Here is a 22,131-nt window from a genome sequence, read left to right as displayed (position 1 = left end):
AATGACATATTAATGAGTCTCTGCTAATTGGTTCCACTGCCACATTGCTTTTACAGCTACGAAGTTTTTCTCAGTTGGAATCTGCCTTCTTATAACTGAAAACTATTATTTCATGACTTGCATTCTAGTAAATGACAGTAAATAGGTCTTGACATCTTTTGGTATGAAAAATGAAAATGTATCTCCTGTTTTCTGAAGGCTAAATATTTTCAATTCTTTCTATCTCTTAAGACTTAGCTAAGTAATCAGCTTAAGACAGAAACCCTTATTGTACAACAAATATTTGATGTAATTTGCAGTGGTTTGTTAATGTTATATTCAGTTTTGGTCCAAAAAGCTAAATAATCTTATGCCTATTAACCATGACATTTTAAATCATAGTTAATACCAATATAATACTTCTGTTTTGTTTTTCTGTCTTCAGTGGTCTAAGTAAGTTGTTCTAAGGTGGTAGCTGACCTGTGCTGAATGAAATGGAAAAATTTAGTAATTCCTGTTATTTGGAAACTATACTTCAGTTGTGGCCTAAACTTGCATTTGCCTGTTTGTGGCCACCTTATATTTGCTGGCTCATATTCAGTTTGTGGCCACCTTATATTTGCTGGCTCATATTTTAGACACATTATTGGAAAACTCAGCTACCTTGCAAAATCCATAATGCTGGGAAAAGTGGAGAGATAAGAAGAGGATGACCAGCAGTAAGTTGGATGGACTCAATGACAACAGCAAAGAATGCACTTTGACAGACTAGGTTGAGTACAAGTAATTAAGGCCAGATTGGAAACAGATAATCTTAACGAAAGTCCACCTAAATTGACGCCAACTTGATGGCACTTAATCAATTCAATTTCTAATCAGCTATAATCTGAGGGCCTTTTTATATATAATATTACCAAATAAGATATCCTCTATCCTGTAACTGTGCATTTGATTTCTGTTTCTTAAGTGAAGAACTTTGCATTCACGTTTATTAAATGTCCTTCTATCCTTTACAATCCATTTTTCTAATCCAGGAGTTGGCAAACTATAGCTTGTGGACCAAATCTAGCCCACTGCTTGTTTTTGTATGGCCTGCAAGCTAAGAAAGGATGGGCAGGCAGGCGACAAATCGCCAGGCCTGAGCTGAGCTTTCTGGATGAGGCTGGAGGTGGGGCATCCTCAGTGGCAGCCTATCAGTGGCCTCCTTGCTGGTGGGCTAGCACTGTCCAATGGCTGCCACACTCCTCGGCCTGCAGACCTACCAACTGTACCCATGGAGCCAGTGGAGGGGCAGGATGTGGCCCTCTCCAGAAAAAGTGTATTGACCCCGCTCTAAGCTAGCAAGATCATTTTGAATTTTATTTCTACTAGGATATTAGCTATTCCACCTAATTTTGTTTAACCTACACATTTGAGTTCCATTCTTAAGCCAGGTTTATATATACTTAATTGTCATGCTATCCAGCCCACATTTAACTAGAATGTTAAATACAGTAGAGTATCATAGGGTAGATTGTCAAATACTTTTGCTGAAGTCAGTATAGATTGTATGTGATTCATTACCACAATTTACTAAAATAAGTTAGCCAACCTCCCCCAACCCAACACACCCAAAACAAATAATGAAAAAAAATGTTCTTGACAAGTCCATCATTGCATGGTTCGCAAAGTGCTCAGAGATTGAGGTCTTTATGATCTTCTCTAGAACCTTCCTAGGTATTGGTGTCAGCCAACTTCTTTATAGTTTCCCTCATCCACATATTTTCCCTTTAAGACAGGAACATCTGCCCTTCTCTCACATAACCAATTCATAATTTGAATGACAATTACTCTAAGTATCACCAAATGTCCTTCCTGCAGAAACAGTATACATGTTGAAAAAGCAGAAGGCATATATTATGAAGGCTTGAACTGTTGACAAGCTCTTATTATTGCTGAAACAGTAATCTAGGACAACACTGTCATATCTATCTAGTACTTTTTTGGCCTCATTTTTCTTACAGTACAATGAACAATCTTTTCCTGGATGCAAAGGTCAAAACAAGTTCTTTTAAAAAGACAAATATGAACAAAACAAACAGCTGTCCTTCTCCTACTCCTCTACCAATTCTTTTGAAAACTCTAGCTAGGATTGCTATTTTTTTTTCTTTTTGTTAATTTATAGATTATTCATTTCCACCTTTGTTTGAAGCCTGACACAAGGAAATAAAGGATTTTTTTTTCAATTTCCCCCCTCTTAGGACGGAGATAGAACTCTTAAGGGACAAGCTTCATTGGTTTAATTCCTATGTATTGGGCTGCTTTTAAAAGAATTGAAGCAACTTAAAAATGCTAGCATTATAACTGGTTATGATCAGATGAATGACTGATTGATTGATTATGTGCCACCAAATCACTGTCCAGTCTTAATGACCACATAGATAGATTTTCTCCACAACAATCTGGGCCTAACCTGGGCTTTCGGGTCTTCTGATGGTGCACCCATCACCACTGTAACGCAGTCCATCCAGCTTGCTGCTGGTCGTCCTCTTCTTCTCTTTCCTTCCACCTTTCCTAGCATTAGAGCCTTTCCCAGAGAGTGAGTTCTTTGCATAATGTGTCCAAAGCAGGATCATTTGAGCCTGGTCACTTGTGCCTGGGTGAGAACTCTGGGTTGATTTGTTTGATGATCCAGTGGTTTGTTTTCTTGGCTGCCCATTATATTCTCAGGAGTCTTATTCAACACCAAAGTTCAAAAGCATCAACACTCTTCCTATTCTGCTTCTTCAAGCTCCATAGCATAAACTACACTATGATAAAAATTAACAAAATACAAGCCAGAGTTATTAAACTCTAGCACCAAACTTTATTTTTTTTCAGGCATCAAGTAAAACTTTTCTTCCTAAAAATCTCAAGAACATTTACTAGAAGTATGTCGAATCTAACAACCCACCTTGATGAGCTGCTTCAGCTTGCTGAAGGGTATTGCCTTCCCCCAGCCGGGCTGTGATCCGATATATGAGGCTGTGATCCTATATATGCTTACCTAGAAGCGTATTAAGCATGCCAAGACTTGTCCTGCAAATTTTGTAAACTGCCTACCTCTGATATCACACACACACACACTTTTAAACTGGTAAGAATTTGATCTATTTTTAAAACAACACTTCTAAGCAGTGTTCCTATGAAGATACATGATAAATGTAATAAGCATGAAATAACAGGCAGTGAGAAAATCTCTATAGTATATATATATTTTACCATTGTTTGACTTCTTTTTGCTACAGCTTATGACCTGATCTGTTGTCATTGTGTTCTGACCCCAGTTTGAAAACCAGATAATATCTTTGATATTTATAAGTGACTCCAGCTAAGCCAGCCTTAAACCTGGTCTGGCTGGTAAACAGACACAAAATTACAAGCATGAACTCAGTTGCAGTGACTCTCTTCCCCTCCCCCCAGCAGAACCGGTTTCAGAGCCAGTTTGATTTGTTGATGTAAACTGATATTTTAAAATTGTTAAAGAAGGAAGGAAGGAAGGAAGGAGAGTGGGTAGTGGTTGATAGGGGGAGGGGGAAGAGATTTTTAACCACAGTTCAGTCCAATAATTTTCCAACCTCAAGCAAGCTTTTTTAAAAAAATAATTATGTTAAAAAGCATTCCCGTTTACATCAGAATTCCTCCATCATTTCAGTAAATAGAGCATCATTGTGCAATTCCATCACTTTATGCAGGCCTATCCAAAAAAAGCCCCTTTGAGTTTATTGGAATTTACTCCCAGATTACTATAAACTGTATGGGTGAGCATATCTTGCCATAGAATTGCCCCTTTAGAAAACAAGGTTTATTTTCACAGATAAAACATACAAAAAACCACTTGTTTTTCAAGGCTTATCCACAATTAGGTTTCCTGCCATTTTAAGTGGTCAATGAGATCCATATTATAGAGCTTTCATATTTCATCTATGACCTTTACCTATATCTATTTATCTTAAAGCTTTCAAATGTAACATCATATACTCTACTGACAATGAGGGGGGTAAAAAGCCTTTATGCCAACCTAAAACTTTACCCACACTAGAGCTTTTGCAGAAATACATCTGTATTAAATAAAAGAAAAGACAAAAGGAAGAAAGAAAAACCGGAACTGGAGAACAAGGTAGTATTGTATCAGATGAAAATGTTCTGCAGAATGTTTTTTTTAAGGCATGTTGAGGAAAGAGGATTATAAAACAAAATGCTGAGGTGAGAATCCTTTTAAGTATACTATATTGAGTTAGAAATCTCTAATGGTTCATTGTTTGCTGGTACTAAATATACAGAAAAAAATGTAAGAGCAACTCAGAATTGTGTTGATGGAATTAGAATTTTGGTGGCACAAGTCTAAAAAATTGAATCTATGCACTACAAGCTATGGAAGCTCAACCAATCAGTTGCCACATCTCAGGATCAAGTCACACTATAGTAATAGTATGTGACTCATACTATTACCTCAAAGCCCAAGTTGCAGGTGCTGCTGGTAGAAATGTAACCTAAATAGCAAGAAACCTCAACTGATGACTGTCAACGTCCTCACTGTAATTGCTTACATGAACTCCTCCCATGAGTGCTACGATTTAAAGTACAAAGCCATTAAATGAATTTAATCCTTTGGTTCATTGCAAAGACTGCAAAGACAATGCTAGTTAAAATGAAAGATATGGTTTATACCTCCAATTCAGTGATGCAGATGATGAATGGATGGGGGAAGGAAAACTAGGGCTACCCTTCTGCACTATTGCTTAATGAGGATGATCTGAAATTGACTGGTATGGGTATCTTTCCCTCATCTGCAGTCACCATTATTGTATACACAGAGTGTTTGTGATTGTTTTAAGAGCAACAGATTACCCAAAACTCTTTTGACACCCCAAACCACTATGTCATGAATACAGATGGTGAGCAGGAGGAGGCCCCTATCCAGGGGGGAAAACGCATGCATAGTTTAGAGACTTCGAGCTGTCATTCAAAGAGACACAGAACAGACCTGCCTTGAGTTTTGGGGTTTATCTGTCTGGGTTTTCCCATGCTTCTTCAGTTTGGTAGGATTTTCTGTCTACAACAGCAGTAAATAAAACACTAGAGACTTCTTCTCGTCTCACGTGGTCTTTGCTTAGTCAGGACACACTACCTGTCATGAGTACTGATGGTGAGCAGGAGGGGGCCCCTATCCAGGGGGGAAAATGCATGCGTAGTACTGAGGAGTTAAGCAGCCATTCAAAGAGACACAGATCAGTCCTGCCTTAACTTTTGGGGTTTATCTGTCTGGGTTTTTCCCACGCTTCTTCAGCTTGTTAGGATTTTCTGTCTAATGTAGCAGTAATAAAACACTAGAGACCTATTCCTTGTCTCAGCGTGGTTCCTGGCTGTTAGGACACTACCTGTTCTGATGTGGTGGTATAATATTAGTTGGTTGCTGGATTCTATGACAGATGACCTGCAATACTTGCATTTCAGTATGGTGCTTCTGGGTTTTTCTTCTTATGAAAATAAGCCTATTGAAAAGGCAGTGTCTGCTGAGAATGTGCCCAACCTTACCATACTGTACCATACTGTACCATACTCTTGTGTCTTGCATTATTATATTTTTATCAGCACAGGGGAAAAACTAACTCTTCCAAAATGTTTTGGTCAACTCTGGTTGGGGAATAAATGTATTTCCTGTTGGAAGCCCTGGCAAATCCAGCATGCCTCATTAGCATATGGATGGTTGCTCTAGGATGCAAACTCTCTGGGCTATGAGGAAGCTGTTTGCTGCCACTCCCACTTCCTCTCTCTCTCTTCCTCCTTCTTCCACTGGTTGAACAGGCAGCATGGATGCTGCTCTCTTCATCAGGGCCACATGCTTGGGCCTTGATGGAGAATTCTGCCCCTTTCTTCCATGCAGCTCTTAGCAGCTGTAGGGCTAAGGGTGAATTATGTTTTGGGACAAAAGAAGAACAAAGATTTCATCTTTTCCACTGAACATGGATGTAACTGGACCAAAAAATAAAGTCAGTAAGAATTCTTTTACTTATATTTGTCTGTGTGATTCTTTATGCCTGGGAGGGCTAAGTGTGTAAGATCAATAACCTGTGTTTCTCTGACATGCTCATTAAAGCCATTTTTAATAATATTCTTTTTCTGTGCACAGCTTCTCAGCTGGGTTAAACTCTGCTCCATTTCAGTGGTTCTAGCAAGCCACTAAATGGCTTCATTTCCCACCTGCTCACTGATTCTTTTTAAACAAGGTAGGAAAATCATGTAATGTCTGGCTACTGGGATTTTTTTCCCCGATTCCTTTACCAGCAGAGGATATGGCAGGAATCTCTATTTTGCTCTGTGTAACAAAGAGTTTTGTGCAGGTATGTGTGTTTCTGCTTTCTCCTTGTGTTACTTGTATGTATGTGTGGACAAAGGAATGGGGGGGGGGGTGCCTATGCTCTACTCTGAGTCCTTTGACTGGGAGGGAGGAGGGGGGACTTAGAATGGAGCAGTCAGCAACATTCCAAGCTGCTGTCCAACTGCTTCTCCCACAGAAATGCACCCGAAGACTTTTTTCCTGATTTTTTTCTCCACAACTCCTGGTCCAATCTGGCCCATTTTAAAATTCAATCTTTCTTTTGCTGGCTTCTCCACTTACAGCAACCTTGGCTCCCTTCTGTTCAGTTTTCAGAGACTTATTTTGCCAAAAGACAGACAAATGGACAGAGTCTTGAGCCTCTTTACATTTTATTTCCAACATTCCATTGGGTTGGAAGAAATAAAAAGAAATTGATTAGAAATGTCCTGAAGAGACACAAATAAACTTTGTAGCTCGAATTTGGTCATTCTGCACAGATTCTCATTTTGCTCTTATTTCAACTGTTCCACTGCAGTAAATATACTAAACCCATACCAACTCCTTGTTAGCATGGCACCAATACAAATCCAGCAGGCAAACTGTCACCCAGAGGTCTAAAAATATGAACTTCTGGTTCTAAATCCAGTTACTTCTAATACTGAAAGTTTCCATGATGTCTGTTCAAGACCAAAACACTTGTGTTCTCATTAATTTTAGGATGAGGTGGCAAATAGGCCAGAAAGAAATCAAGACAGGAGAAAAAATCATAAGAAAGCTGGAACACTTTATGTATCCAGGAGCAAATATTTTTAAATGCAAGGTGCTTACTTCTGAGTTGACATGTACAGAATGACACTGTATGCTGTATTCTGTTCCTATTTGGTCATCTGGAGGAAACTATTCAGGATTTCACAATACATGGCTGTGCTGTTATTGTGTCTATTTCTAGTTTATGACTTGATAGATAAGGGTGTGCACAAAAATACTCATCCCAAAAGCAAATTTTTAGTAAAAACAAATATAGTCTGGCCTGCAGAGGATGGAGATAATATTCATTATAATTGTTTTTGAAGCAGCATAGTTTGAAAATATTCAGCCCCTTGGTAGCATTTTTGAGCATTCAATAAAAAGGGGTTGGTGGTGGTGAGATAGAGAAATAGTCAAAATGCAATACTGTACATATAGAGCACCCTTTCTCAACCTTTTGACCCTGGAGGAACCCTTGAAATATTTTTCAGGCCTCAGGGAACCCCTGCACATTCAGGCTCAGATATAGGCCAGAAGTTACCAAATTATTATATTTGTTTCATGGGTATGCCTGTATATATGCATGAACAGTGTTCTTAAACTAAAAATAAAGAATGAAACTTACCTCTTTAATGTGAACTTACCTCTTTAATGTGAAATAATTTTTTAAATAAATTGTGATCTCCCAGGGAACCCCTAGTGACCTCTCGCAGAACCTTGGGGTTGAGAAACCCTGATATAGAGTAAAAATGTATCCTGACAGGATCACTGAAGTATTTAGACAAAGACAGACTAGGGATCTTTGGCCAAGTCTGGGGAATCAAACTCTGTCAGAATGGGATATGGCTAATCAATGGATGTAATATTTGCAATTCTTCTGGTAGAAGTTAACATGTCAGAAGAGGATTTAAAAGATTAAGGTCCAGATTGGCCAATCATTTTTTCAGTGGAACTTCCATTATAGTGTTGTTGTGCAATGACCTACCTAATGTTGTAAAAAGACCTATCAGCTGACCTCCAAAGAGATGGGAAGATCCAATAGTCAAGGACTTTGGCAGAAGCTGGAGAAGAAAAGCCAGGAATTGAGACAATCGGAAAGCGAGTTGTAACCAGCAGGACTCTGTCCGGCGCCAGTCTGGTCAATCAAGGTGATTGAGGTGTATAATGAGGGAAGAACTTCGTACTTTGAGTTCTGTGGGAGAAAGGTTGAGCATAAACAAACAAACAAAAGCATAAAGCTAACGTTATGCTAATACTGTTTATGATCAGGCACTGTGCTTTTTGACTTGAATTCTGGGTTACATTTTGTGCCTGTGCTCAGCTTGATGGGCTAAGCAGCTTTTCCAGTGCAATTTTAAATGTATAGCATTCAACTGTAACCTCAGCTTCAAATGGCATAATCTTTTACAGATATAAAATTGCTTATTTGTCATTTACAAGTGGTTTAATTCATGCTGCAATGTTCCAAGGAAAGCAAGGCATGAATACAACTTAAACTAAAAGTATCTCCCCTGACAATTTATTCTTTAAAAAATGAAAAAGGACAGCTGAACCTTATTCCCATACTTTTAAACTATGATCTGAAGGAATAATTTCTTGAGAAGCAGCAGCAGCAGCCTGAGCCTATTACAAGAAATACGAGGGCAGACTGTTGTGCTTCTTTAAAGACTAACAGATGTATTCTAGCACAAGCTGCTGTGAGGTCCATCCTATTCTATTTTACAAAGATACGGGTCTTTCTAGTGAACGGACAGACGATATGCCATTAATGTATTTCTGTCTGGGAATGGGGAACCGATGACAAAGTCCAGGTTTCCCTGGGGTCTTTTGCTAATAAGTAGCGACAGTAATCATTTGTCGAACTGTTAATCAGCGCTAGTGCGCCTGTGACAAGATACAATTTCTTCCCTTAATGCTACAGCTCCCCTGCTAGGCAAAGCCCTATAAATAGCCCCAAAGCAGGCGCTTTCCCCTCCCCCCTCCTCCCTCCTCCCTCCTCCCTCCTCCCTCCAGCTGCTTTGACCATATTCTCAAGGCGTGACTTTCCCAGCACTCGCGTCACTACTTCCACCCTGCTGAGGTCACCTATTAGCATATCAAGGAGAGCTCAGCCAATCAGAAGCGAGCCGTCTAGTGACGGCTGCGATTTCCAAGATTATTAAGAGTCGTGTTTGTAGTAGGAGCATGTCAAATAGAAGGTGGGTGGCGGACGTGAGAGAAGCCTTCTCGAAACCCATCGTTAAGCAGTCGCTCCTGCTGCTGGCGGGTCAGCCACGAACCGACGGACCGGCCCATTGGTTCATCCTTTCCGTGTTTGTCCCCTTTCTCTAAGCACTGCGGAGCCTTAAGGGCACCGACCTAACTACGGACGAAGCCAGACATGAGCCAAGGCCAGCGCTGGAATGGAAGCTACGTTAACAACTGCAGCCGGGCGGATATGGTGCCGGAGATCGCCGCCGCCGTGGGCTTCGTGTCCAGCCTATTTCGCACCCGCGGCTGCGTTAGTGAGCAGCAGCTTCAGGTTTTCAGTGCGGCTCTTGAAGAGGCGCTTACAGGTGAGAGACGGCGCCTCCCTGAAGTGGGCTCGAGGGATCTTTGGCCAAGTCCGGGGAATCAAGCTTAACTTTTCTGCTCCTAGACAAAAGTGGGATATCCATTGGACCGTTGGATTTTCTCTTTCTTCTTTCCCTCCCCCCCCACTTTAATTTAATTAGTCTCATCTCTGAGTTTCCCCTCTACCACTCAAAATACTTTAATGCTATTTTCAGCGTTCAATATTGCCTCTCCTTTAGCTTGTGACATGTCCCTCTTCAATTGGAGTTTTTTTTTAAAAAAGCAATGCATTCTTTAAAATATTTTTTTTTCCTGTAATAGCTGTGCCCAGGTAAAGTTTTTTTCCCAACATTATGAGAATCAGGAGAGCTATAGTCCAGTGCTTCTAGAAGCACCACGTTGGGGATTGCTGCACTGAAGCCTGAGGATTGAAATTTTCTGTCCTAAATTAGACTGGAAAAAAATGCTCTTTGTTCTGGTGCTCAAGGAAACTAGATGAAGGCTTTTACAGTCCATTGGCAAGCTACTTTGCAGAGGCATGACGCTCAGCAAAACAAAAGGGAGAAGCGTAGAGCATAAGAGTAATTAGATCTTATGCAGATGAAGCCCCTGAGGATTTGTTTGGGGACTGGTATGATCAGCTGCACAAGATCTTGCATGGTGGGCATATCTGTTCCTTCTGAAGCTGGTAGAAGTTGAAGAGTACTGTTCTACAAGTCATTTGAAGCCCTGGGATGAGAGTGAAAGGGCTGTGCATTGCTGCTCTGTCAAAGTCTTAAAAGTCATATCTGAAGGGTTTTTTTCCCCCCCTTATAGCACAATTCTGTTCAGCAGGCCTTACTTCCAGGTCAGGGGAAAGGTGCAGCGCTGCTTAAGACTGTGACTAGTCTCATGTTACAGGGATCCCTTCATCTGGTTGCACTATTGTGCTATTAAGTATAAAATATACTCAGAAGGATTTCATAACCAAATTTATTATGGGATAGAGCTGTATACTTGGAGTGCGGAGGAGGTTGCTCTGGCTATATGCTAATTGCACTGTCTGCTAAGGAGCTTTCAATAATTACTGAAATTGTATGGCTAATGCATTTAGTTGACCATTTGGACTCTTCCACTCCAGGCTTTTGAGTTTTGGGTCATTTGATTTAAAAAGGCTGTTTACTGCCATGTTTCAGATAAATTGGATTTATTTGTTGGTCTGTGAGTAGGATTTTTTTTTACTGTTCTTATTGGAAAATGATTGGTTGTTGTTGTTTTTTTTGGACCAACAATTTAACTCTACATTGTGCCCTCATTCTTTAAGGGAGAGAGGGACCTCATACCAGTCTATCAGACATGCTCTAGTGGATCCTACACTGAGAGGGGGTTGGACCAGATGAACTCTAAGGTCCCTTCCACCCTTATGATCTGTGATTCTAGAACTCTGATATTATATTGCTAGAAAAGAATGAGAGTTTGATTAGATCAGACCCAAAACTCGTAATGTGAGCCTCTCTGCGTTTTTCTTTAAAGGCACTCTGCAACCAACTTTAGCTGAACATTTCTTTGTGTGTAAAATGTACTCTATCTCTTGTTTGGCCATTAACCCTAGTGATCTCTTACCATTTGTGGTATTTCCTTTTTGTTCTTTTGCAGAGCATTACAAACATCACTGGTTTCCCGAGAAACCATTCAAAGGGTCTGGCTACCGCTGCATCCGTATCAACCATAAAATGGACCCTATCATCAGCAAAGCAGCTAGCCAGATTGGACTCAGCCTTCAGCAACTGTACCAGCTCTTGCCTAGTGAGCTCACGCTCTGGGTAGACCCTTATGAAGTATCCTACCGAATAGGGGAGGATGGATCCATCTGCGTTCTGTATGAAGCATCAGCAGCACCAGTGAGCTCCTACGGGATGCTCACCTGCAAAAATCAGATGATGCTGGGGCGCACTAGCCCTTCCAAAAACTACATGATGACCGTCTCCAGCTAAGCACTCCTTGTTATCCGTAACATTGCCAAGACATGGGCTACTGTATACCTCAACTTGAGGATGTATTTTTAAAAAAATGAAGAGCTATTTATATTTTTTTAAAAAAGAAAATCCAAAATGAAATTCAATAGCAGGTACCGCTCTTCTGTAGAGTGGTGCTAAGGTGCCTTTTAAAAGCTGTTTGCAAGCTTACAAGTTTATTAAAAAAAAAGCCAATAACTACCTAATTAGTGTTGGATGACAATTCTGGAATGTTGACCTGCCTTTTTGGGAAATGCAGGGTTGGAAATAAAAGTACAGGGGGCTGGGCAGGGCATAGCACTTTTAAACAGTGACTAACAATGGGGTAAATGCTACTACAACTGTGAATCTACAGGCCAGGATGGTAGTAAAGTGAGGAACTGTGCATGTGGATCAGGATGGCATGACCTCATTCTAGCTGTGGCGCTTTTTTCCATAAAATGTTTCTTTTCATCTGATTATACTGACAAGCCACTATATCACCAGCTTTATATTCTGTTCCAATTAGCAATGGTTTTGTTTTGCTTTATGGCATAATCATTTTGCTTAGACACCCAGTCACAACTACAGCAACTTTATTTTTTGTCTAGTGGGTGGTGGGTTTTTAAAAGTCTGACCATCATTTTGCACCAAAACCTGTTTTCTTTCTGCACTTGATCCCAAATTTCATGCTTAAGTAATATTCCTACTGGTGCCTGAACATGTGGTTTCTGATGATGGAATTTTGTTGGTAAAAGGGTTTCAGGATGTGGCCTGTGTAACTGGCTAGCTGGTTACTCTTAACAGTTAACTCCTGACAGCAAAAGTGCAATGGCCAGGCCAATATGAACAAAATCTATCTGCTGGAAACATGCCTTCACCACAGTTTTGTCTATTCCACTGCCTTTAATACAATCTTGTAGAATTCCTGACAATGCTGCCAATAATTATTGCGGAGAAGTGATTATATAACCAGGGCACTTAACTTTTTTGAAAAACAAAAAATCTTCAGAGCACATGATTGGCTTGGTTTTTCTTTGTTTGCTTCTCCAGAGCTCCTCCTCAGCCTGTTGCAAATTGAGTTCTCAGATACTGTGCAATATGGATCCTAAAATTTGGGCACTCGGAGGAAGAGCTGTTTTTGTGGGAAAGTTTCCTGTTTGCAAAATGACTATTCATTTTGCTCCTGAATACTGCTCAGATGATTCCTAAAATGTCCTTGAATAGTCAGAGGTCTGAGTAGGCAATATAAACCTGCAGTGGCATATCTTTTATGGGGTGTGAAGGTTTTTTTCTTTTTCAAAAAAGAACACATTACTATTCCTTTTTGGGAAAGGCATGGATCTGCCCCAGGTTGTTCTCTTCCTGAGCAACTCCTAGTGAGATGGAGAGCTGTGCAAGGGTATGGTTAATCATCTTGTGAAATTCTGATTCATTTCAGTGGCTTGCATAGAAAAACTTAGTTGTATCCCCAATTTTCCAACTTTGAAATGGTAGCCACTATTGTACAGCTGTCCATCTAATTCAGTGTTTCTCAACCTTGGCAAGTTTAAGATGTGTGGACTTTAACTTCCAGAATTCCCTGGGAATGCTGGCCGGGGAATTCTGGGAGTTGAAGTCCACACATCTTAAACTTGCCAAGGCTGGGAAACACTGATCTAATTCCTTCCAGTTTACTATGAAAAGCTTTTGTTTTATGTAGGCCAGAGCTTATGTTCAGTTATTGCAAAGGCTGTAAAGCACTAAGTTCCCCTATGAGATTAAAAAAAAAAATAGTGCCACCACTCCGTTAGCAGACCTGTGCAATATTTGGTGGCACAAAGGGGAACACTTTCTGCACTGTAGCTTTCCCCTCTCAAGAAAAGTTTCTGTTCAAAGTCTGCCTAAGAGCCTTGTTCCTTCTTTGGTATCGTAAAACCCGATAGGAGTGGGAACTGTAAGATAGCCTGCAACAAAAGTTTGTTTAGCTGTGCTCCCTGCCTCTATTCGGAATTTCCCAAATACCAGTAACCAGGTTGGCATGCTCAATGCAACTCTGATAAAGGTATCTTGATGGTTCCCCTTAGTCCTTCCTTTCCACTGAAGCATTCTGTAAAAACCAAATTGTTATTCTATCTCCTCTGGTTTTCTTTCCCAATATCCTTGAAGAGTTGATAGAGAAACAGAAGAGGTTACCAAATATCATGCTGTTACACTTGGCATTGAATCGAGTGTTAAGGTTTTCTTTTCTTTCTTTCGTCACATTAAGACAACCAAATTTGGACCCAATCTGTTGTGTAACTTGTGCATGTAAAAGCTGTGAATTGATGTGTGCTCTTTGTTGCCTTCAGATTATGACATAATGAGTGCTGAAGAACTGTACTAGAAACTGCCTATGGGGTGTGAGTGTGTGTCTTTTTTTGCCTCCTCTTTTCAAAGATGTTTGCAAAACTTGAGCTGGACTGTTGAGCGGGACCTAGTTTCATAACTGGTGAAAATAATACCAAGTTTGTAAGCTATTGTGTGGGGGAGGGATGATTATTGTACAATGGTGTTTTTATATGCAAAATGTACAGATATATTGAGAAATGTACACTTTTGATACTTTAATAAAAATGTAGCAATTTAAATACATAGTTGGAAAAATCAAAGGGATTGGCTCATTCTTTATAAAAACAGGCCCTACTCACGTAGTTCCTAAAGAACAACATTGGGATGGGAAAGCAATTGTCTCCATGTGGAGGTGGGGAATGTCAAAGAAGAGGAATCACTATTTCCTAAATTCTGCTAATTTGCTGGGTGTAGGGTTTTGTGTGTGTTTGTGTGTGTGTCCTTTTTCTTTCTTAGTCTGAGGTTTTGTTTTAACTTAATTTCTCTTCTGTAGAAACCAATGGGAATGAAATTTGCTAAATCAAGTGCTGGCCCTTGTTTACTGTGTGTTGGGAAAGCAAAGATACGTAGGATTGCAAATTCAAGGCCACCCTCTCTCTCTGGCTTTGATGGAGGTCTGTGGCATTCTGTGGCCCTCAGCTGATCTCCCAAGGACTGTAGGAGTATTCCCTGAAGGGTTTTTTTTTATAGAATATATATAATTTTGTATTTAGTACATATAATTTTGTATTTAGTACACATAATTTAGTCTATATATAATTGAATCAATCAAAAGGAAATATTATACAGACATAATGTCTTGCAAGATGAATACTTTTTAAAACTTTTTGCCTGCTGTGGTCTTTGATCAAGCTGGTTGTGCAGGTTTTTGAAGTCTTAGATCAGATGTTTGGGAATAGTTGAAATACACATAATCAGCCTTGGGGCTTCAGGTTGTTTGCAACTTTATAAAATGTGACTCTTAGAATGTTCTTTGCAGAATGTTCTTTTTTTGCAGGAGACAAAAAAAGTGAGATTACTTTCAGAAATGTATTACTTGGTGCATCACAATTTAACATCATTGTTTGTAGCTCACTTACTGATCATAGTTGTGGCATAGCATTTATTTATTTATTTATCAAATTTTTATCACTCCCATCTCTCCCCACAAGGAGAGACAAGATATACGAGTGGAAGTTTTATGGTTTCCTGGCACATCCCTGGTTTGCTTTAGTGTCCCTTCCAATATGCTAAATAATGTACAAGGCAACAGCAGCTAAAAAAAAAAAGTACAGATTAGGAGTTAACCAGAAAAGCCATATCTTGTTTGTGTGCAATACTGACATTGGCTTTAACCATAGTTAAAACAAATAATAGTTTAAAGTAGTATATGAATGAATTCTGAATAAAACCTGTTTTTGATGCACACAAAACCCCAAACAGAAATTCCAGAGTTATTTGTAAATTGTGACAATAGCAATTAACTTCATGTATTCATACATAATCACTTGAGATTGGAAGAGGTAGCTGGTAAACAGCTAACTGGCTCAAAAATATGCTGAATGATAAGACTGGCTGATAGGCAGTATTCTCTTAGGACTGCAGAGGATCTGGCTTTGCTCTGCAAGTCCCTGATAGACAGACAGACAAAAGCTGAGGACGTAGTTGTGGTGATGCCAGTAAGCAGACAATCCTGTAGACTACGTATATGCCAAACAGTGGAATCAGTTAGCGTCACTTCCTAAAAATAAAAAATACTGAAAGTTGCCCTGGACATGATTTTTTATACAGTAGTTGTTTTAGAAGTGTATTTTATCTATCTGCAACTGTGCAAGGATATTGTGTACGCAGTGTTACTGTTTCCAGTTAAAATCTATGACTCCTTGGAGGCTCACTATTCTGTTTGGTGCTTACCTATTCTCACCTTTGTTTACCAGTGTTCTCACCTATTACGTGTACATATTTATCTAATGTAGATGCAAAAGTCTAGGTTGTATGTAGTGTGAAAGTAGAAAAGAAACTAAAAAAACCACACATTCCTTTCATCAGTTGTCATGGAAATAACAGCTGGAGGTCTACTGTAATTCCATTTTTCCCATCATTACTCTGACTTTCTTGCCAAGACTGTGCAATTTCAAAATAACTAGTTAAGGAAAACCTTAGAGAACTATTCTTCAGAAATAGCATTCTAAGAATAGAGTAGTAATAATAATGATTTTTGTTATTTTAACCCATAGGCTGTAACAACTTTAAAATACACATTTAAAATGATGCACAGAGCCAGAAATTACAACTGATAAAATACATGCACATATATAAACCAAAAGAAATGGAAAAAAAAGGATAAATATGGCTAAAGTAAAATTTACTTTACAAATTTCCTGAACAGATTTACATATGATCAAAAGAACATAAAATGTTTGCCTTTCTTTAATGAGACTCTCCTCTTGTGTCTGAATTCATACTTAAAATAAGTCCTGTTAAAATCAGTGGAATGTAAATTTGTCATTACCTTAAATCACAAAGATTTCAGTGGGTTTCCGTTTAAATATTACTAAATTTGGGGTCAGCCCAATATATTATGCATCCTTTTCTGTGGATTAATATATCCTGGCACATAAAATTAAAAATCATATCTGGCCTGGAATACTTAGTACAGTGCCTGATACAAGAATAAGGCTGCCAAAGATAAGCATGAAAATAAAATATTTGAAATTTGTACTTTTATTACAAAGTTGAACCTAGTATTTTGGAAATAAGCATTCATCTATATTTACTATTGGCTACTTTCAACATAGGCTTTCTAGTCCATGGGAAAACTCAGTCTGATGATATATTAGATTTATATCCCCCTTTTTTTGTTCAGGAGTTCAGTATGGTATACGTAGTATTCTCTTCTCCCACTTTTTTAAAAACAACAATCCTGTCAGATAGTTTGTGCTAAAAGAGAGTGACTGGCCCAAACACATCCAGTGAGTTTTCATGGTTGAGGATGAAGCAAGATATCCTGGCACCAGTCTAATGTCTCAACCACTACGCCAAACCAGCTTATCCCATAGTCCTTACAACATAACCAGTCTTTAGCCACTGGTACAGCCATTGCTAATTCTTCAGCAGTGAAGGTTCCCCATGTAGAACCCCTATCAGTCTTTTAGATGTCACAGTAATAATATCAAAGAAGTTACATAAAGCGATTTTATGGTAGTATTTAACCAGTAACATCTGTACAATGCCTAGCTGGGTTAGTGGTGCAGCATTAGATTATTGGTAAATCATCCTGAAGAAATCATGCAAATATACCTGTTTGCAACATAACAATATGCGTTAATTAACATTCAACCAAGCTGTGCTTTCATAAGATTCAGTTACTGTACTGACTTATTTTGGTCCTGCACAATAATGCATTTTTGGGTGGGAGGTTACAATTGTGCCAGTACAGCTTCACAACAGAGCATATAAATTACATCTCTCACTGAAGAATTGTCACTGAAGCACAGCTTTGGGGGAAAAGAATCCTGAAATATATGGAGCAGGTCATGTTTTTATATTCATTTGCAGGTTTATCATTGCTTGTTTAAGATGCTGATATTCAAGAGTTTAGAATAACATACTCAAAAGGAGGTTAACAACAGTGCCATATCAGACCCTGGTTTAAATCTTTCTTCAATAGCACTTCTTTGGATGTTTGAAATATTCTTAACTTATGAAATAGGGCTTTCTAAAATAATGGCTGATTACTCAATACTTGTATAGATGTCAAAGATTTATTAAAATTGAGATACACCTGGGACGCGGTGGCGCTGCGGGTTAAACCGCTGAGCTGTCGATCGGAAGGTCGGCGGTTCGAAACCGCGCGGCGGGGTGAGCTCCCGTTGCTCGTCCCAGCTTCTGCACACCAAGCAGTTCGAAAACATGCAAATGTGAGTAGATTAATTGGTACCGCTTCGGCGGGAAGGTAACGGCGTTCCGTGAGTCATGCTGGCCACATGACCCGGAAGTGTCCTATGGACAACGCCGGCTCCAAGGCTTTGAAACGGAGATGAGCACCGCCCCCTAGAGTCGGACACGACTGGACTTTACGTCAAGGGAAACCTTTACCTTTACCTAAGGAACTTCAACCCAAAGATTGGGTGAACAATCTCAATTAACAGAGTGATTCACCATGATATACCTTGAGTCACTAGTGATCAAGGCTATTAAAAAATTGCAGCTTTATTCTCAGTGTTAATGCATACAGTAGTTAATTATATTCGTGTAACATCTATCATGATTCCCTCAATTGTTAAATTTCTGCTGTATCAAAATACATCCTGATTGTATACGATTCTTTTACAGATAGATGGATCTTTGAGAGTCCATGAGCAACATTAAGGGGATTTTGCTGTGCAAAATGTTATTGCTATTCAATATACCCCTTTCCTGAACTGATGAAAACAGTGTCCTGTGTAGCTCAATACCCCAAACTGGCAAAAGCTTCACTTCCAGCTCTTTTCTCCACTATGGCTCTGGATATAAAGTCCATCATAGACAGTATATCAATATATTGTTGTTGTTTATTCGTTTAGTCGCTTCCGACTCTTCGTGACTTCATGGACCAGCCCACGCCAGAGCTTCCTGTCGGTCCTCAACACCCCCAGCTCCCCCAGGGACGAGTCCGTCACCTCTAGAATATCATCCATCCATCTTGCCCTTGGTCGGCCCCTCTTCCTTTTGCCTTCCACTTTCCCTAGCATCAGCATCTTCTCCAGGGTGCCCTGTCTTCTCATTATGTGGCCAAAGTATTTCAGTTTTGCCTTTAATATCATTCCCTCAAGTGAGCAGTCTGGCTTTATTTCCTGGAGGATGGACTGGTTGGATCTTCTTGCAGTCCAAGGCACTCTCAGAATTTTCCTCCAACACCACAGTTCAAAAGCATCGATCTTCCTTCTCTCAGCCTTCCTTATGGTCCAGCTCTCGCAGCCATATGTTACTACAGGGAACACCATTGCTTTAACTATGCGGGCCTTTGTTGTCAGTGTGATGTCTCTGCTCTTAACTATTTTATCGAGATTTGTCATTGCTCTTCTCCCAAGGATTAAGCGTCTTCTGATTTCCTGACTGCAGTCAGCATCTGCAGTAATCTTTGCACCTAGGAATACAAAGTCTTTCACTGCTTCTACATTTTCTCCCTCTATTTGCCAGTTATCAATCAAGCTGGTTGCCATAATCTTGGTTTTTTTGAGGTTTAGCTGCAAGCCAGCTTTTGCACTTTCTTCTTTCACCTTCCTCATAAGGCTCCTCAGTTCCTCTTCACTTTCAGCCATCAAAGTGGTATCATCTGCATATCTGAGATTGTTAATGTTTCTTCCAGAGATTTTAACTCCAGCCTTGGATTCCTCAAGGCCAGCTTGTCGCATGATGTGTTCTGCATACAAGTTGAATAGGTAGGGTGAGAGTATACAGCCCTGCCGTACTCCTTTCCCAATCTTAAACCAGTCCGTTGTTCCGTGGTCTGTTCTTACTGTTGCTACTTGGTCGTTATACAGATTCTTCAGGAGGCATACAAGATGACTTGGTATCCCCATACCACTAAGAACTTGCCACAATTTGTTATGGTCCACACAGTCAAAGGCTTTAGAATAGTCAATAAAACAGAAATAGATGTTTTTCTGAAACTCCCTGGCTTTTTCCATTATCCAGCGGATATTGGCAATTTGGTCTCTAGTTCCTCTGCCTTTTCTAAACCCAGCTTGTACATCTGGCAATTCTCGCTCCATGAACTGCTGAAGTCTACCTTGCAGGATCTTGAGCATTACCTTACTGGCATGTGAGATGAGTGCCACTGTTCGATAGTTTGAACCTTCTTTAGTGTTCCCCTTTTTTGGTATGGGGATATAAGTTGATTTTTTCCAATCTGATGGCCATTCTTGTGTTTTCCAAATTTGCTGGCATATAGCATGCATTACCTTGACAGCATCATCTTGCAAGATTTTGAACAGTTCAGCTGGGATGCCGTTGTCTCCTGCTGCCTTGTTATTAGCAATGCTTCTTAAGGCCCACTCAACCTCACTCTTCAGGATGTCTGGCTCTAGCTCACTGACCACACCGTCAAAGCTATCCCCGATATTGTTATCCTTCCTATACAGGTCTTCTGTATATTCTTGCCACCTTTTCTTGATCTCTTCTTCTTCTGTTAGGTCCTTGCCATCTTTGTTTTTGATCATACCCATTTTTGCCTGGAATTTACCTCCAATGTTTCTAATTTTCTGGAAGAGGTCTCTTGTCCTTCCTATTCTATTGTCTTCTTCCACTTCCATGCATTGCTTGTTTAAAAATAATTCCTTATCTCTTCAGGCTAACCTCTGGAATTTTGCATTTAGTTGGGCATATCTCCCCCTATCACTGTTGCCTTTTGCTTTCCTTCTTTCTTGGGCTACTTCTAGTGTCTCAGCAGACAGCCATTTTGCCTTCTTGGTTTTCTCTTTCTTTGGGATGTATTTTGTTGCCACCTCCTGAACAATGCTGCCAACTTCTGTCCAGAGTTCTTCCGGGACCCTATCTACTAAGTCCAGTCCCTTAAATCTATTCTTCACCTCCACTGCATATTCCTTAGGAATATTAGTGAGCTCATATCTAGCTGATCTGTGGGTCTTCCCTAATCTCTTTAGTCTGATCCTAAATTGTGCAAGAAGAAGTTCGTGATCTGAACTACAGTCAGCTCCAGGCCTTGTTTTTACCAACTGTACAGATGTCCGCCACCTTTGGCTGCAAAGGATGTAATCAATCTGATTTCGGTGTTGTCCATCTGTTGAAGTCCATGTATAAAGCCGTCTCTTAGGTTGTTGGAAGAGAGTGTTTGTTATGCAGAGTGAGTTGTCTTGGCAAAATTCTATCAGCCTATGTCCTGCTTCGTTTTGTTCTCCCAGGCCATACTTACCTGTAATTCGAGGTGTCATTTGACTGCCCACCTTAGCATTCCAGTCTCCTGTGATGAAAATAACATCTCTTTTAGGCGTGTTGTCCAGTAGGTGCTGCAGATCCTCATAGAACCGCTCTACTTCAGCTTCTTCAGCATTTGTGGTTGGGGCGTATATTTGGATCACTGTGATGTTAGATGGCTTGCGCTGAATTCGAATTGAGATCATTCTGTCGTTTTTTGGGTTGTATCCAAGCACTGCTTTAGCCACTTTACTATTAATTATGAAGGCTACTCCATTTCTTCTGTGGTCCTCTTGTCCACAGTAGTAGATCTGGTGGTCATCTGATGTGAAGTGGCCCATTCCAGTCCATTTCAGTTCACTGACGCCCAAAATGTCTATCTTTAATCTTGACATCTCACCAATAACCACATCCAATTTGCCCTGGCTCATAGATCTTACATTCCAGGTTCCAATGGTGTGTTGATCCTTAGAACATCGGATTCGCCGTTCACCACCAGCACCGTCGGCCGCTAGCCGTCCTTTCGGCTTTGAGCTAGCTGTGTCATCACGTCTGGGGCTAGTTGAGCTCATCCTCTGTTCCTCCCCAGTAGCATTTTGACCATCTTCCGACCTGGGGGTCTCATCTTCCGATGGTATACCGACATATCTCTGGTTGTACTGATCCATTTAGTTTTCACGGCAAGAATACTGGGGTGGGTTGCCATTACCTTCCCCAGGGATCTCATTTAGTCTGACCTCTCTGTCATGACCTTCCCGTCCTGGGTGGCCCTTCACAGTTTAGCTCATGGCATCATTGAGGTGCTCAAGCTCCAGCACCACGACAAGGTAACAGTCCTTTGCTGAAGATATCAATATATACTTAGAGATAATTTATGTGAATGTAATCCAACGTGGTGAAAGGGATGTGGTGGCGCTGCGGGTTAAACCGCTGAACTGCTGAGCTTGCCGATTGGAAGGTCGGCGGTTCAAATCCGCGTGATGGGGTGAGCTCCCGTTGCTAATCCCAGCTCCTGCCAACCTAGTAGTTCGAAAACATGCAAATGTGAGTAGATTAATAGGAACCGCTTCGGCGGGCAGGTAACAGCGTTCCGTTTAGTCATGCTGGCCACATGACCAGGGAAGTATCTACAGACAAACGCCAACTCTCTGGCTTTGAAACAGAGATGAGCACCGCCCCCTAGAGTCAGACATGACTGGACTTAATATCAAGGGAAACCTTTACCTTTACCTCATCCAATGCCAGTAATTCAGTAGGACTTTCCAGCTGACT

At 40.3% G+C, this 22,131-nt stretch overlaps 2 protein-coding genes across 2 annotated transcripts in view; one reads left to right on the top strand and one right to left on the bottom strand.

Moving 5' to 3' along the window:
• Positions 1-22,131, bottom strand: part of LOC134493202 (chitotriosidase-1-like) — a 124,397-nt gene that overhangs the window by 71,838 nt on the left and 30,428 nt on the right. The window lies entirely within an intron of this gene.
• BTG2 (BTG anti-proliferation factor 2) lies at positions 9,240-14,222 on the top strand. Its single transcript, XM_063297562.1, has 2 exons — positions 9,240-9,621; positions 11,255-14,222. The coding sequence occupies exons 1-2, from the start codon at positions 9,447-9,449 to the stop codon at positions 11,590-11,592; spliced, it is 513 nt and encodes a 170-aa protein (XP_063153632.1). The 5' UTR covers positions 9,240-9,446; the 3' UTR covers positions 11,593-14,222.

Source organism: Candoia aspera, chromosome 3 (assembly GCF_035149785.1).
Source record: "Candoia aspera isolate rCanAsp1 chromosome 3, rCanAsp1.hap2, whole genome shotgun sequence".
Taxonomy (NCBI): domain Eukaryota; kingdom Metazoa; phylum Chordata; class Lepidosauria; order Squamata; family Boidae; genus Candoia; species Candoia aspera.
This window is presented reverse-complemented; position numbering and strand designations above follow the sequence as displayed.